At 30.6% G+C, this 14267-nt stretch overlaps 6 protein-coding genes across 6 annotated transcripts; 2 read left to right on the forward strand and 4 right to left on the reverse strand.

Annotated features, from left to right (window-relative positions):
- Positions 1 to 459: 459 nt before the first annotated feature.
- On the reverse strand, positions 460 to 3378 carry GO595_008893 (bifunctional fucokinase/L-fucose-1-P-guanylyltransferase; the record flags this gene model as incomplete). Its single annotated transcript, XM_067922518.1, has 2 exons — positions 460 to 2822; positions 2880 to 3378. The coding sequence occupies 2 exons, from the start codon at positions 3376 to 3378 to the stop codon at positions 460 to 462; spliced, it is 2862 nt and encodes a 953-aa protein (XP_067770975.1).
- Positions 3379 to 8695: 5317 nt separating this feature from the next.
- Positions 8696 to 9448, reverse strand: GO595_008894 (uncharacterized protein; the record flags this gene model as incomplete). Its single annotated transcript, XM_067922519.1, has 1 exon — positions 8696 to 9448. The coding sequence occupies one exon, from the start codon at positions 9446 to 9448 to the stop codon at positions 8696 to 8698; it is 753 nt and encodes a 250-aa protein (XP_067770976.1).
- Positions 9449 to 9613: 165 nt separating this feature from the next.
- On the forward strand, positions 9614 to 10180 carry GO595_008895 (ras-related protein Rab-41; the record flags this gene model as incomplete). The annotated part of the gene is made up of 1 exon (XM_067922520.1): positions 9614 to 10180. One exon carries the CDS (start codon positions 9614 to 9616, stop codon positions 10178 to 10180), a length of 567 nt encoding a protein of 188 aa, XP_067770977.1.
- A 129-nt stretch (positions 10181 to 10309) lies between these two features.
- GO595_008896 (eukaryotic translation initiation factor 6-2) lies at positions 10310 to 11050 on the forward strand (the record flags this gene model as incomplete). The annotated part of the gene is made up of 1 exon (XM_067922521.1): positions 10310 to 11050. The coding sequence occupies one exon, from the start codon at positions 10310 to 10312 to the stop codon at positions 11048 to 11050; it is 741 nt and encodes a 246-aa protein (XP_067770978.1).
- Positions 11051 to 11373: 323 nt separating this feature from the next.
- Positions 11374 to 12144, reverse strand: GO595_008897 (uncharacterized protein; the record flags this gene model as incomplete). The annotated part of the gene is made up of 1 exon (XM_067922522.1): positions 11374 to 12144. The coding sequence occupies one exon, from the start codon at positions 12142 to 12144 to the stop codon at positions 11374 to 11376; it is 771 nt and encodes a 256-aa protein (XP_067770979.1).
- Positions 12145 to 12642: 498 nt separating this feature from the next.
- On the reverse strand, positions 12643 to 13860 carry GO595_008898 (CAMK family protein kinase; the record flags this gene model as incomplete). The annotated part of the gene is made up of 1 exon (XM_067922524.1): positions 12643 to 13860. The coding sequence occupies one exon, from the start codon at positions 13858 to 13860 to the stop codon at positions 12643 to 12645; it is 1218 nt and encodes a 405-aa protein (XP_067770980.1).
- Positions 13861 to 14267: the final 407 nt, after the last annotated feature.

The raw sequence follows: 14267 nt of genomic DNA on the forward strand, positions 1-14267 counted from the left end.
TTAGTTACTAAAAGTAGGATAACCGTTGTCACTTTTACTATCGTTCTGTTAACATGAAAATTTGTTTGTTTTTCGGGATTAGTAACACAGAAGAAATAAAACAACGTTAAAAAATAATCAAACAATATACGATATAACAACAACTGTTTCTGAAACATTCTCCGCATAATTAGACGGAGATTTTTATGGAAAAGATAATTTGTTAAAGACAAAGATAAAGTACTTGCCAATAAATAAGTGAAAAACAATGTTGATTCACACGTTAAAGGATTTGAAATACTTAATGCATTTGAATTAGTAAAAGTATTTGAAGTAGTAAAAGCATTTGATCTTGCAAATGCTTGCGCTGGCCAATATATTGTAAGTATTCATCAACTGAAGTACCTTTCGATACAATATAGATTTGGTTGAAAAAAACAATTTCCTTCATCCACATCGATTTATAAAACCATTTTATTATTACTTAAGCGAACACTCCCAAACATCCACACCGATGTCTTGGTATACATCGAGAAGCCTTTCTCTAAGCTGTTGGATCTTCACATCCTTTTTCAGAATTACCTGCAAGAACCCGCCGCCGCCAGCTCCACAAATCATTTTCCCGCAAATCAAATCTTTGACCGCCAAAAAGATTTGTTCGATACATGTATTTGTGCATTCTTTGTCTAATTTCTTAGCCAGCTCCCAATGTTCATTTAACAAATTCGAAAAGCGGTCGATGTTTCCCTTTTCCAGCTCAAGTTTCATCAAAACTGCAATTCTTTGAATTTCATATAATACTTCAACAGCTTCTTCGTCACCTCCAACGTATTTACCGATGATATCCCGTAGCAAATTACGCGCAAGTCGTCGTTGGCCGGTATATATTAAACAAAATCGATCATTTAATTCTTGTAATGCTTGATCTGGGATCTTAAGTATGGAAAAATTGATGTTTTGGTGCATCCCTGATATGGTGTTGATCATTTTAATCCCATTTATAAGACCTCCAATTTGATCTTGCCAACCGCCGCCAGTCGACATGATCTGTTCCATACATAAAACATAGTTAAATAACTCACAGTCAGTGGGCGTTTTGCCTAAGAATTGAGAAATTGCTTTTGCGCATGCACCAGCCAAAATTGATGATGTACCCAATCCTGAACCTCGTGGTATATTTTCGACTTGAGTACAAAGAGAAATGCCGCCACCTAAGCGTGTAAGAAGTTGATCAAAATCAACTTTTTCGGAATATGGAATTATTCCACATGCAATTAATGCCGACTTATGTAATGCAAATGGATCAAAAGGATTGTTATTACATTGTAAAGGATCTAATGAAGTAAATTCTTCATATGAACCATTATCTTCGCTTGAAAATATGATTTTATGCTCGTTGATCTTCTTGACGGTAACTTTGACTGGTTTACGACCATTCAAAACAATGGATGCGTTCAAAACATTTCCTCCATTTTCCATACAGTAAGGCGGTGTATCACTCCAACCACCACCCCAATTAACACGAACGGGTAATTCAACTGTTACTTCAGGGCAAGATATGGTACATGTTTTATCATACTTAAATTCAGATTGTTGGAGAATACCATTACGAATAGACCCAAAACATAACTCAAGATAATTATCATGCTTTTCATCAGTAAATAAAAGCGAAAGTGCATAGTAAATGCGTATCTTACAACTAAAATCTTCAAGATTTCTATTAGAAAGTGAAGACGCTTTTTCGTTAAGCATAGCTTCTGCACATGGGGTAATACTACCATTAAAAGCTTTGATGGCTTTGAAGAGATTTCCTTTTTGCTTAATTACATATAAAAGTGATTCAACTTCAATATAATCATTGAGTTTGTTCTGCCAGGGAATGATGGAGGAGACATCTGCCATTTGATAACTACTCATAAGTGATAATGAATTATCTTCAATATCTGTAAAACCCTGGGAATAAACTGCAAGGGTTGCATCTACAGCGTCTTTTACGCTGTCACGAACAGGGTATAGTGGCTTGCTCCATAAGCTTTCTGAAAGATTAATATCAAATATTTTGCTTTCCTTTGGATTATCATTAATTCCATAAATCCTGACGCAGTATTTCCCATTGTTTAGTTTTAAGCAATGAAGAACAACATTGTCTGGAATAGTTTGTCCATTAAGAGTTACACAAGAAATGACACAATTTTTACCAATATTGGTTCCTTTATCAATATAACTATCCTCAATAAAGCAACCTTGACCAATATTAGAATTTGGACTTATAAAACTATTATTACCTGCAAAACTTGGATTTGTGGAATTGATCTTAACGTGTTTGGACCACCCCAAATAATGATAACGGTCAATTTCTGGATTGACTAAGTTTAGCAGCTCAATTGTTGTACCAAAATGAATAAAAGAACCAGGAGAAAGACAAATTAATTTCATTTGATACTTATGTAGGGTATCCCATAAAATTTTCCTGCATTCATGTAGTTCTGGTGTGAAATCTCCTTCAGGTATTTCAAGATAATATTTTTCAAGTGTTGAATGACTAGCTAAAGGATATAAAAAGTCGGCATAAAAAGATAACCTTGTTTTTTCATTCACAAACTTATTGAATTTTTCATCAGTGTCAATTAATTTAAATAAATCAATTAACATTTCTGCTTGAAATATAACAGATCCAGTGTCAATATTAACATTTCCTCTTTGGTCTATTGCACCAAGTGAGTCTAAGGTTTCAATTGTTTGCTTATGAAGAAATCGACCAACATTTCCATTTTCGTCTTTAAGGTAAACTCCATGGTCTTTACCTGTTTCCTTACATTCTCTGATGGAAAGGGCAGCGGCACCTTTACTGTAGAAATCAATTTGAAGAGGATTGAATAATAATAATACATCACCAGAACAAACAAGCATACCAGCGGACATACGTGAGGCTACACCACTCATAGCAATAATGAATTCATCAAAAAGAGTTGATCTCCTGCCATCTGGAAGCACTCTTGGAACTGGTGAAAATAATTTACCACATGCAGAATATTGAGGAACTCTTTTGGAGTCTCCACCTGAATGAATAACTAAAATTCTTATATTGCGAAAAGATTCTTCCTTGCTTGGATTGCTCCTTGCTATGTATCTTAAAACATTTAAAGTTGCTCCTCCACTTCCAACTCGCTTCCCTTCAGGATCTGAAAGAACAACATAATTTGTTTTCGAAGGTAACTTGTGCAATTTTAGTCTATGGTCAATTTGAGCTTGATAACTAGTTGCTTGGTCTTCATTAGAAGCTGTAAGAACAATATAATCCCACATGATTAACTTAGTTCTTTTCTTTAATGTTTCTTCATAGTTATCCCATGCGTCTTTATAAGACTGTTGTTGGAATAAGGATATCAAATCGCTCATCCAAAGGGACTTGTTCAAATCAACTTTTTGAAGCATCTGCACACACAAATTAAAAGGTTATCGACACAATCAAAAAGTTCGAATGTTCTAACTGGCATTGAATTTTTATTCAAATTTGAATTATTTGGTTTGTAAAATTTCATTTTGCTTATTGGAGGAATATGGAATTCCTGGAGCTCCAGTTGAAATATTTGATTTATAAAAAAATTATTGGTAATTCAAAGTTTGTAAATAATTTTTTTTCATATATTAAACGAGAGAAAAATTTTAAAAATATGTATAAAATCACTTGATGATGTATCATTAAAAAAATTGTAATTTTCAATTTTTACAATTCTTATTTCAATATTAACTCACTCTTGGTTATGAATTAATTTAACTATTTCTGTATAACCTTCATCAGATGCAATCATAAGTGCTGTTTTAAATGATTTAAATAATTTCCAAATAATATTTTGAAGTATCAAAATATTAAAATAAATTTCAAATAAAAGAAATAAATATCTTTAGCATTAATATCAATTCCTTTTTGTTCAAGAAGTAATTTAACTGTTTCTGCATGACCAAACCAAGATGCCATAATAAGTGCTGTGTAAAATAATCCAAATAATTTCCAAATATTATTTTGAAATAGAAAATAATAAAAATAAATTTTAAATAAAACAAATAAATATCTTTAGCATTAATATCAATTCCTTTTTGTTCAAGAAGTAATTTAATTGTTTCTGTATGCCCATTTAAAGATGCTTTAATAAGAGCTGTATTAAATAATTTGAATAATTTCCAAATATTATTTTATAATATAAAATTATTAAAATAAATTTTAAATAAAACAAATAAAAATCTTCAGCATTAATATCAATTTCTTCTTGTTCAATAAATAATTTAACTACCTCAGTACGACCACATTCAGCAGCATATAGAAATGCTGTTTCAAATAATTTCAATAATTTCCAAACATGATTTTCATACTTCAAACGATAAAAAATAACCCAAAACCAAATATATAAATATTTTTAACATTAATATCAATTCCTTCTTGTTCAAGAAGTAATTTAACTATATCTATGTGACCATCTGCAGATGCAAAAAAAAGTGGTGTTTGAAATATTCGTGACAATTTCCAAATATTATTTTGAAATTCGGAACTATTGAACAAAATATATTATTGTGATAATAAATATTTGGTTTATTAATATTAATTCCATCATATTTAATAAGCATTTTAACTATTTCTGTATGACCTTTTGAAGATGCATAAATAAGTGGTGTAGTAAATAATTTAAGCAATTATTTAATATTATATTGAAATTTTAAATCATTTGAATCAACATCAAAAAAAATAAATCAGTATATTCCCCATAATTAATATCAATTCCTTTTTGTTCAAGAAGTAATTTAACTATTTCTGTATGACCATTATCAGATGCTTCAATAAGTGCTGTATATAATAATCTAAATAATTTCCAAATATTATTTTGAAATAAAAAATTATTAAAATAAATTTTATCTATAGCATTAATATCAATTCCTTCTTGTTCAAGAAGTAATTTAACTATTTCAGTATGACCATTATCAGATGCTTTCATAAGTGCTGTCTCAAATAATTTTAATAATTTTCAAATATTTTTTAGAAATATTAAATTATTAAAATAATTTTTATTTTTAGCATTAATATCAATTCCTTCTTGTTCAAGAAGTAATTTAACTATTTCTGTATGACCATTTCTAGATGCAATCATAAGTGCTGTTTTAAATAATTTAAATAATTTCCAAATATTATTTTGAAATATCAAATTATTAAAATAAATTTCAAATAAAAAGAATAAATATCTTTAGCATTAATATCAATTCCTTCTTGTTCAAGAAGTAATTTAACTATTTCTGTATGGCCATCTTCAGATGCTTTAATAAGTGCTGTCTCAAATAATTTTAATAGTTTTCAAAAATTTTTTAGAAATATTAAATTATTAAAATAAATTTCAAATAAAACAAATATATATCTTTAGCATTGATATCAATTCCTTTTTGTTTAAGAAGTAATTTAACTATTTCTATTCTATTTTTTATAGATGTACAAATAAGTGCTGTATTAAATATTTTAAATAATTTCCAAATATTATTTTGAAATATCAAATTATTATAATAAATTTTATATAAAACATATAAATATCTTTAGCATTAATATCAATTCCTTCTTTTTCAAGAAGTAATTTAACTATTTCTGTATAACCTTTTACAGATGCCCACATTAATGCTGTTTCAAATATAATAAATAGTTATCAAATACTATTTTAAAATATAAAATTATTAAAATTAATATCAAATTATACCAATAAACTCCTTTAGCATTAATATCAATTCCTTCATAATTTAAAACATATTTAACAAGTTCGATGTTTCCTAATTTTGATGAACAAATTAATATATTATTTGGAATTTTATTTTCTTGAAGAAAAGATTTAGTAAGATACATATTTCCAGAACTTGCTGATTCATAAATTATCGAATCATTGATTTTCATTCCTTCTTTTACTAGAAACATAAAAATATCATAATTATAATAAAAAACGCAATCAGTGCCTAATTTTTCTAAATCATTAATTTCAGCAATTTTATTTTCATAAAGATATTTAAAAATATCATTTCGATGAAACATAATTGCTGTTTCATATGAACCAAAAAATGTTGAATGATTTTGTTCACATAAATGAATGATTTCTTCATTTCCACCTGCAACTGCATAGTTACCTGTATTATCTATTTTAGAACCATTCATAAGTAAATATTTAAAACATTTCACTGATCCAAAAAATGCTGCATAATCAATTAATGAAACTTCTTCTTGATTAATAAATGAACATCTTTCATAGAGTGATGGTTTAATTGTTTGATTAAAATCAAATTTTGATTGTGATGATATTTCTTGAAGTTCTTCTATTTCGTCATTACGAATTATCTTTGCAATTTCATTTGGATTTGTTCCTTCTTTAATTAATTTCTTATGAAGTTCAAAATCATTTTTTGATAGTTCTTCATAATTTTGGATTGATTCATTGTAATTATTTATATCTTTTTCTGGCATATAATGCATAAAATATTGATTATTTTTTAAATAAAGAGTTTTAGGATCAATTATATTTTGTGCATTCACACACTCGAGAAGATAGTTCGATTCTTGGGAATCTTTATCGAGAAGTAAATTTGTTAAAACATCGTATATTCGATATTTACTTTTATTATTTTTTTCAAATGTTTCAATTTCATTGATAAATATTAAGTACACATCAGAGTTACTTGCTCTCATAACAAATGAAAAATATATCATTTGACTAATTACCAGATTAAAAGAATATAAGAAATTATCATCAAAATTATTAAATAAAGAAAGTACTGATTGATGAACATTACCTTCATTGAGATTAAAAACAATTTGGTAATATTGTTTAGCGATTTCCCATTCTTTTGTTTGACTAAAAAGCATCTTCAAGAAAAACAACTATAATGACCGTCTCAATTTTTTGGCTAGTTTATGCTTCAGTAATGTCATTTTATATCATATAAAATTAAATGAATACTATTATATCGTAACCTAAGGTTTTTTTGAATGGAAAACATGATTAACGGTTTTTGACTTTACCAAACGGTCATCAAGTATTGAAATGCTATGTGAAATGTCATAAGATTTTAATGATGTATTTGCTACTCGCATTTATATCGTTATTAGTAAAGAGAAAAGTACGAAACTGGAGCGAAAATATCATATTAGATCGTTTTGGATTCGAACCAGGCGGGAGCTTTGAATTCAATATAACAAATATATTCGGAGACCAATTTTTTATCTCTTTATGTTTAAAATCAGAATGTCAAAAGCTCATGAAATCAAAAAGCTTATGTAACCTAATTCCCGAAGATGCACCAGAGATCACATCTATTCAAAACATTAAAAACAACACAATTTACTTTTCAGGTCATGTAACAAAGCGATCAACACTCTATCCTCTTCTTTCATCATGTGATCAAAAGCATTCCAAATATGATTTAGTATTAACATTTCATAATCAAAAAACGTTTTTAGATTTTTATGTTTATCCCACGTTAATTCTAAAGCCTCTTTTTCTCTTTATTCTTATCATCATAGCCATTATCTGGGTTATTAATTGGGTTTCAAATCTCCGTGTCAAGAATTATCTTCATTCACATTTTACCATCACATTATTTTCCACCATTCTCTATACATTATTTCACATTCTTGAGCTCTATCATTTTTCACTCTCCGACTCATCCACCAAGCTTAAATATTTTCGTATCATATTTCAAATCACTCAACGAATTTCACTTTTTTCCATAATCCTAATGATCTGTAATGGCCTCTGTCTTATTCGCACCGAAGTAGATATCCATGACAAATTTTGTTACATTATCGTCAGCATCATTGCGACCATTCCGACCTCATTTTTAGAGCTACGAGAGAATACAGCAGAGCCATTACGTATAGAATGCATTTCCATCTTTGTTGCCTTGCGAATTTATTTACTCTTGAAATCGATTCAATCATATAACAAAGCTATCGACTATTTCTTCCAAGAACATTCGATAATAAACCTCGAGACCATAAAAGAAGAAGCGAAAGAGCTGAAACAATTCCATAGATATTTTGCTATAATGTTTTGTTTATTGTGTACGATTTTGTTGGTGTGTTGTTTGGACGACTGTAAATTTCTCGACTTCTATCAGTCGCAGATAGTGCAGGACGCCGTGAGCTTGACTGTGATTTGCATGGCTGAAAAAATCGCGTGGCTGCAGCCAGTGGCGATTGTGATGGAGAATGAAGTGGAGGATAAAAGAAATGGAATAAAGTGGGAAGAAATGAAGTTGGAAGAACCGAAATAAGAAATTTTAGTTTTTCTTGTCTTTATGTTAGTAAATATTATTTAAATATTAAATGCTTTTTTATATAAGAAAATATTTTTAAATAATATTAAAATTAACACCAAAGAATTTTTTGCTTTATTCTGATTATTTCTTTTTGTTCTTAACAAGAAACTTAATCATATTTAATTTCAGATAAATATTTTAGACTATTTGCAGAATTAAATAATGTTTAATTTGATGATTTTTAAATTTAAATAACGTTTAATTTAAAAGAAATATAAACTTTGAAATTATATAATATTTATATTAAATATTTTTTTTTACTAATTAGAAAGCATTTAAATTTAAAATTCACATTTATGATTTCAATTAATTAATTACAAAAGAGCAAAGTGACAAAATTACAAACTAATTTTTATTTAATACGCACAAAATCCATCCGTTAGCTTACATTTAGCTTTTCAAATTGCCACGTGTCCCAGTTCTTTACTTTCTGTTTGACAAACTCCATCATTCTTAAGTACGAATCTGTGTTTATCATTGGTAGCTCAGGTAACTCAGTCATTTTCTTTGTTGCCTTGGCGCTTTGGCTTGAAGGCTTATGGGTAGATTTTGGAGGAGCTGTGATTTGTGAAGGTAATGGAGCGGCTGTATTGATTTTGTTAGATACAACTTTACCAAGTATTGTAACCGACTTCATTTCATTCGTGGATGACTCAGAAAGAGGGTACTTTTCGTAGAGCCACTGAAAATTCATTTTTAATTCTTGTTCAAATCGATGTGCAAAAACATGTATCTCATCATGGGAAAGTGTATTACGTGCAACAAGATGAACAAGAAAGCTTGGTATAGTGTTAGAGTGTGATAAAACTTCAACTTCTTTAGGCCATGTTTTGGATATGCACTGCTTAACAAAATCATCAAGTTCAGGTATATACAAAACGCTTTTCGCATAACAAATGGGAGCGATATACTTAACATATTCTTCCGGACATTTTTTTTTCGATGATAAAATTTCAGTTATATTTGGTTTAATTGCATCAATACAACTGATTAGATAACCATATGCTTTTTCATTTTCGTAGCTACAACATAAAGTAGGAAGAGATTGATAAGCAGCATCATAACGTTTTCCATTTACATAGCGAGCGATTGTGTTTTGAGCTGAAGTGCGTGCTTTTGTAATTTGCATCATTCGGCTCGATAATATTGAGCGTAAAATTTGAAGTTTTGTTGTTGGATTTGCAGTTTTTTTCATTTCAAGTTATTTGCCACTTTTTGGAAAGTATTCAAAAATTACCAATACAATTTTTGCCCACTTTTGACGGTTTTTATGAACTTTGGCAAAAATTTTTAAAGCATGAGAAAAGTTCGTGTTGCTTTTTGCGGTGAACAAAGTGTAGGAAAAACAACAATTATAAATAGATTTGCATCTGACCAATTTGATCCTTCAAAAGAAACACAAGAAACAGTAGTAGTTAATTGCATTTCCAAAGAAGTTAAAACACCAGAAGGAACAGTTCATCTTCAATTATGGGATACTGCTGGAACGGAAAGGTATCGTTCAGTAATTAATAACTTTTTCCACAAAGCCAATGCTATCGTTATTGTATATGATGTATCAGTCAGATCATCTTTCGAACAACTCCCCTATTGGTATGAGTTTTCAAAAGAAAACAATACAGATGAGGCTGAAGTCTTTATTGTTGGAAACAAAAAAGATCTTCAAGAACAAGTTTCAATATCTGAAGGATATGATTTTTCAAAAGAATACGGTGCTAAATTCTTTATAACGTCAGCGAAAACGGGTGAAAACATAAGAGAATTATTTGAAAGATTGGCATTAGTTTCAAATGAATCTACCCCATTTTCAACAGATGAGAATCTATTAGCTAATCAAACTAGTGACTCTAGTGTTTGTTGCTAACTCACAAAGGATTATAAAAACTATTAAAATTTTATAAAATCTTGTTGAAATAATGTGGCCGTTTTAATCTATCAAAAAGTGAGATTTAAAACCGCGTTTTTAATTGAAAAGGTCGACCAAACCTCTTTTATGGTCTCTCGCTGCAAGTTCCAAAACTCTCCAGAAATTGGTGCTTATGCACGAATCACCAATGCCTATGCTCTTCTTCCCTTCAACACATCTGAAAACTTTTTTAGCATTTTTGAAGAAAAACTTGCTGAGCATATCCCCGTTTTCCATGCTTCGATCGCAGGAACAGCAATTCTTGGAAGACTATGTGTTGGCAATGATAAAGGTCTTTTGGTTCCTTCAATTACCACAGATCAAGAACTTCAACAATTAAGAGATTGTCTTCCAGACAGAGTGGTTGTTCAACGTGTAGATGAGCGTCTCTCAGCACTTGGTAATGTAATTTCATGTAATGATCACAATGCTTTATATCATCCTGAACTTGATTCCCAAACAGTTGAAATCATTGGTGATGTTCTTGGTGTAGATGCTTTCCCTGGTATCATTGCAGATGAAAAACTTGTTGGTACATACTCAGTTTTCACAAATCGTGGAGGTGTTGTTTGCTCAAAGGTCACTGTTGAACAACTTGAAGAACTTGCGGGTCAATTACAAGTAGAACTCACTGCTGCTACAGTTAATAGAGGCCAACAACTTCTTGGAGCTGGTATATGTGCAAATGATTGGACTCTATTTTGCGGTTGGGACACAACTGCTCTTGAAATTGCTAATTTAACACGTATTTTTAAGATTGAAGACACATCTACAAACACTGGTGATGTGGTTAATATTGATGAATCTTTGATTGATATGATTCTCTAAATAAATGACCTTTAAAATATAGAAAAGGAAAGTATTTTTAGAAATTATTTGCATTTATTCATTAATTTTATCAAAGATTTTGAAATGAAATTCGATTTCGAATTTCATATCACATGTCATCATCAAAAAAAACTCATTTTTCATTTTTAGTTGGAAAGAAAAATGACGAGAGACCAAACCGGTCAAATACAGCTGAATTTTTATAAAAAGTTAATCAAAGCAGAAGACAGTTTTGGTGGATCGAATTTGATGAAAAAGATTAAAGTTATTGATTATTTTAGAAGGTTATTTTTGTTTACCAGACAGCAACAAAAAAATTTATTTCATTTCTTCTGACTGGAGTTATCCGGGATCCAATCAGTTTCAACTGGCGAAGGCGCTTGGTTCGGAAGAGCCGGTGCTTTTCTATAACCAAGATCGAATGAATGCGATTGAGAAATGTTTCTCCGTTGTGAATTTCGAAATGACATATTTGATGATGTGTTTTCTTGTGGCATAACCTGTTGCTGACGACCACCGATTACTAATTTCTTTTGAGGCTCATTGTAATCATATTTCTGGCTATTACTTCTGGAGACGTGGTGATCGTCATCATAGAAATCTCTCCTATCTTGCTTCCTAGAATATTGTGGCCTGTCGTAAGCGTTGTTGAAAGAACTGCTGGATGACATACCGAATTTGGAGCCTACATGGAAAGATGTTTGTCTAGTTGGTGGATTTTCGTCATCATAATAATCTCTATTTCTATTTCTGTTTGATCCACCTCCTCTCCAACTTCGTTGGTAGTTATCATTATATCTATCTTGATCCATATGATTGAATTCTTCTGGTTCTTCATCCATTGGTTCATCAGAAGGTTCATTTGTAGTAGATTTAGTTTTTTCGTCATTTACAAGAGACTCAAATGATGTCTTTAGTTTTGGTTTTTTTGCTGTGGAATTACCCCATCCTGCACCAACATTATTAGAAGTAGTTACTGGCCTTCTTAATGTATTTGACTGTTCTGGCCTACGGGTTGTGTCAATGGATATTTTTCCAACATGTAATCCATTATCTTCGAATGACATAAGATTATTTTGCTGATTCTTCTTCATGATTTGTGATAACGGTTTTTTAAACTGATTTAAACCGTTTTCGCTTCTCAATCGGAATAGGCCACAAATGGGAACGCTCAACGAAAAACTTTCGTGCGTGCATTTTTGGTAGCAAAAAAATTTTCATTTTATAAATTATTGTTTTTTTTAAATTTGTATCATGGCATGTGGCAAAGAATGTAAAAATGAAATTGTTAATTACTTCATAAATTTTGATAAAATAAGCTTAATCTTTTGGTAATATCTAAAATGTATTTAACATTAAATTCTGAAAAAGAATATTCAATGAAAAAAACGATCAAAAAGAATCATATTGTGATTAATTGTTTCATTATTAAATGTGTGAGTTTGTAAAAGACATTTCAGCAGAATTTTCTTGTTCCATAATCAATTTGTGTAATTCATTTACAAGATCAATTTCTTAAAAAAATTTTTTTGGATTTGTTTTTTACCAACAATAGCATGATATCATGGTAATAAAATAATTTTTGAAACAAGTTACGCCATAAATCTTAAATATGGGTTGAACTCTGTTTCATTGAACGATCGCAGTTTTCTGTGGTTCATGGCGGTTTGCAGCGGTTTTCGCGGTTTGTCGTGGGTCCTTTTCCTCTTAGAGCTTTTCTTCTTAAGCTTTTGTTCAGTTCCATCCAAAATATCATCTTCGCCTTCCTTCCTTCGGTGGTGCCTCCTCTTCTTTCTCTTGGAGGTCTTTGACCCTGTAATTTCTTGGAATACTTTATTATAATCAAAGCATGGTGACGAACCAAAGTCATCTCTAGCGGCACTAAACCCAATCTCGGATTCTAAGTAACTGGACTCACGGCAGAAATACTTGTCAATTTGTCTCATGGAAACATATCCTTTTTGCTCGGAAGGATTCATTTGTCGTGGGACTCCACTCAGCCAAGGATCTGCAAGGGCTTGTTCAACAGTGTATCTTTCGTCTTGATTAACTGTCATTAGTTTTCTTATCATATGTTGACATTCTGGACTAAGAGTTGATGGGATAATATACCTGCCGCGCTTGATCTGCTGGAAGAGCTGCGCTTGGTTTCTTTTTGTCCATGGAAGTTGGCCAGTTACCATTGCAAATAAAATTACACCGCAACTCCATACATCAGTAGTAAGACCATTATATGACTTTCCACTAACACATTCGGGAGAAGCGTAACAGGGTGATCCGCATGGCGTGTCAACCAAGTTATTCCTATCAACAAATCTCGATAAACCAAAATCACTGATTTTGATCTTACCAAACTGGTCAATTAAAATGTTTTCGGGTTTGAGATCTCTATGAGATACACCAATCGAATGGATATATTGTAATGCTTCGAGAATCTGTCTGAAAATTGGCTTTGCTTCGGATTCTTTAAGATATTTACGGTCAACAATGTACTGGAAAAGATCTCCGTTTGGACAAAATTCCATAAAAATATAATAATTTTCATCGTCGCATTTAAGATCAATCATTTGAACGATACCTGGATGATGCAATTGTTGGTTGATTCTAATTTCAATTTCAAAGCGAACTTTTAAGTGATCTGATGTTAGTCTTTTCTTTGGCACAATTTTGCAAGCATAATATTGATGTGTTTCTTTATGGATACAAAGTTTTACAACCGAAAAAGATCCTTCGCCTATTGTTCCCTGTATTTTGTATGGTCCAATCTCGGATGGACAATGGAGTCCGTGGCGATCGGAATCTTTGTTCATTTTTTTGAAATTTGACAATGTTTGATTGAATTCAAAATAACCATATGAAAAGTGATATGTTTTTGAATGGTTCTCAAAAAGTGTTTTTGATAACAACGTCAAAAACGATCACGTTGAATTACCTTTGAAAAGTTGTTCGGGCGTTTTTGGGAAGAAATGCTAAATTTGATCAAGCAAATGAAACAAACTTCATTGTAAACATCGGTGTTGAATACAGCTTTGTGAAGTATCGCTTCTGCCTTAATAAAAGAAATAATATTTTGGATAAGATCAGAGTGCACTTCTTGAGTAATTGTACTGTGAATTAGGGAAACACATGCAATGGAGTTTTAAATGATATATCAATTTCCACTTAAGAATTCGAAAAATGATGATAGCAAGAAATAGTTTTGAGCATAGAAAACACT

Source organism: Histomonas meleagridis (genome assembly GCF_020186115.1).
Source record: "Histomonas meleagridis strain 2922-C6/04-10x chromosome Unknown contig_78, whole genome shotgun sequence".
NCBI lineage: Eukaryota > Parabasalia > Tritrichomonadida > Dientamoebidae > Histomonas > Histomonas meleagridis.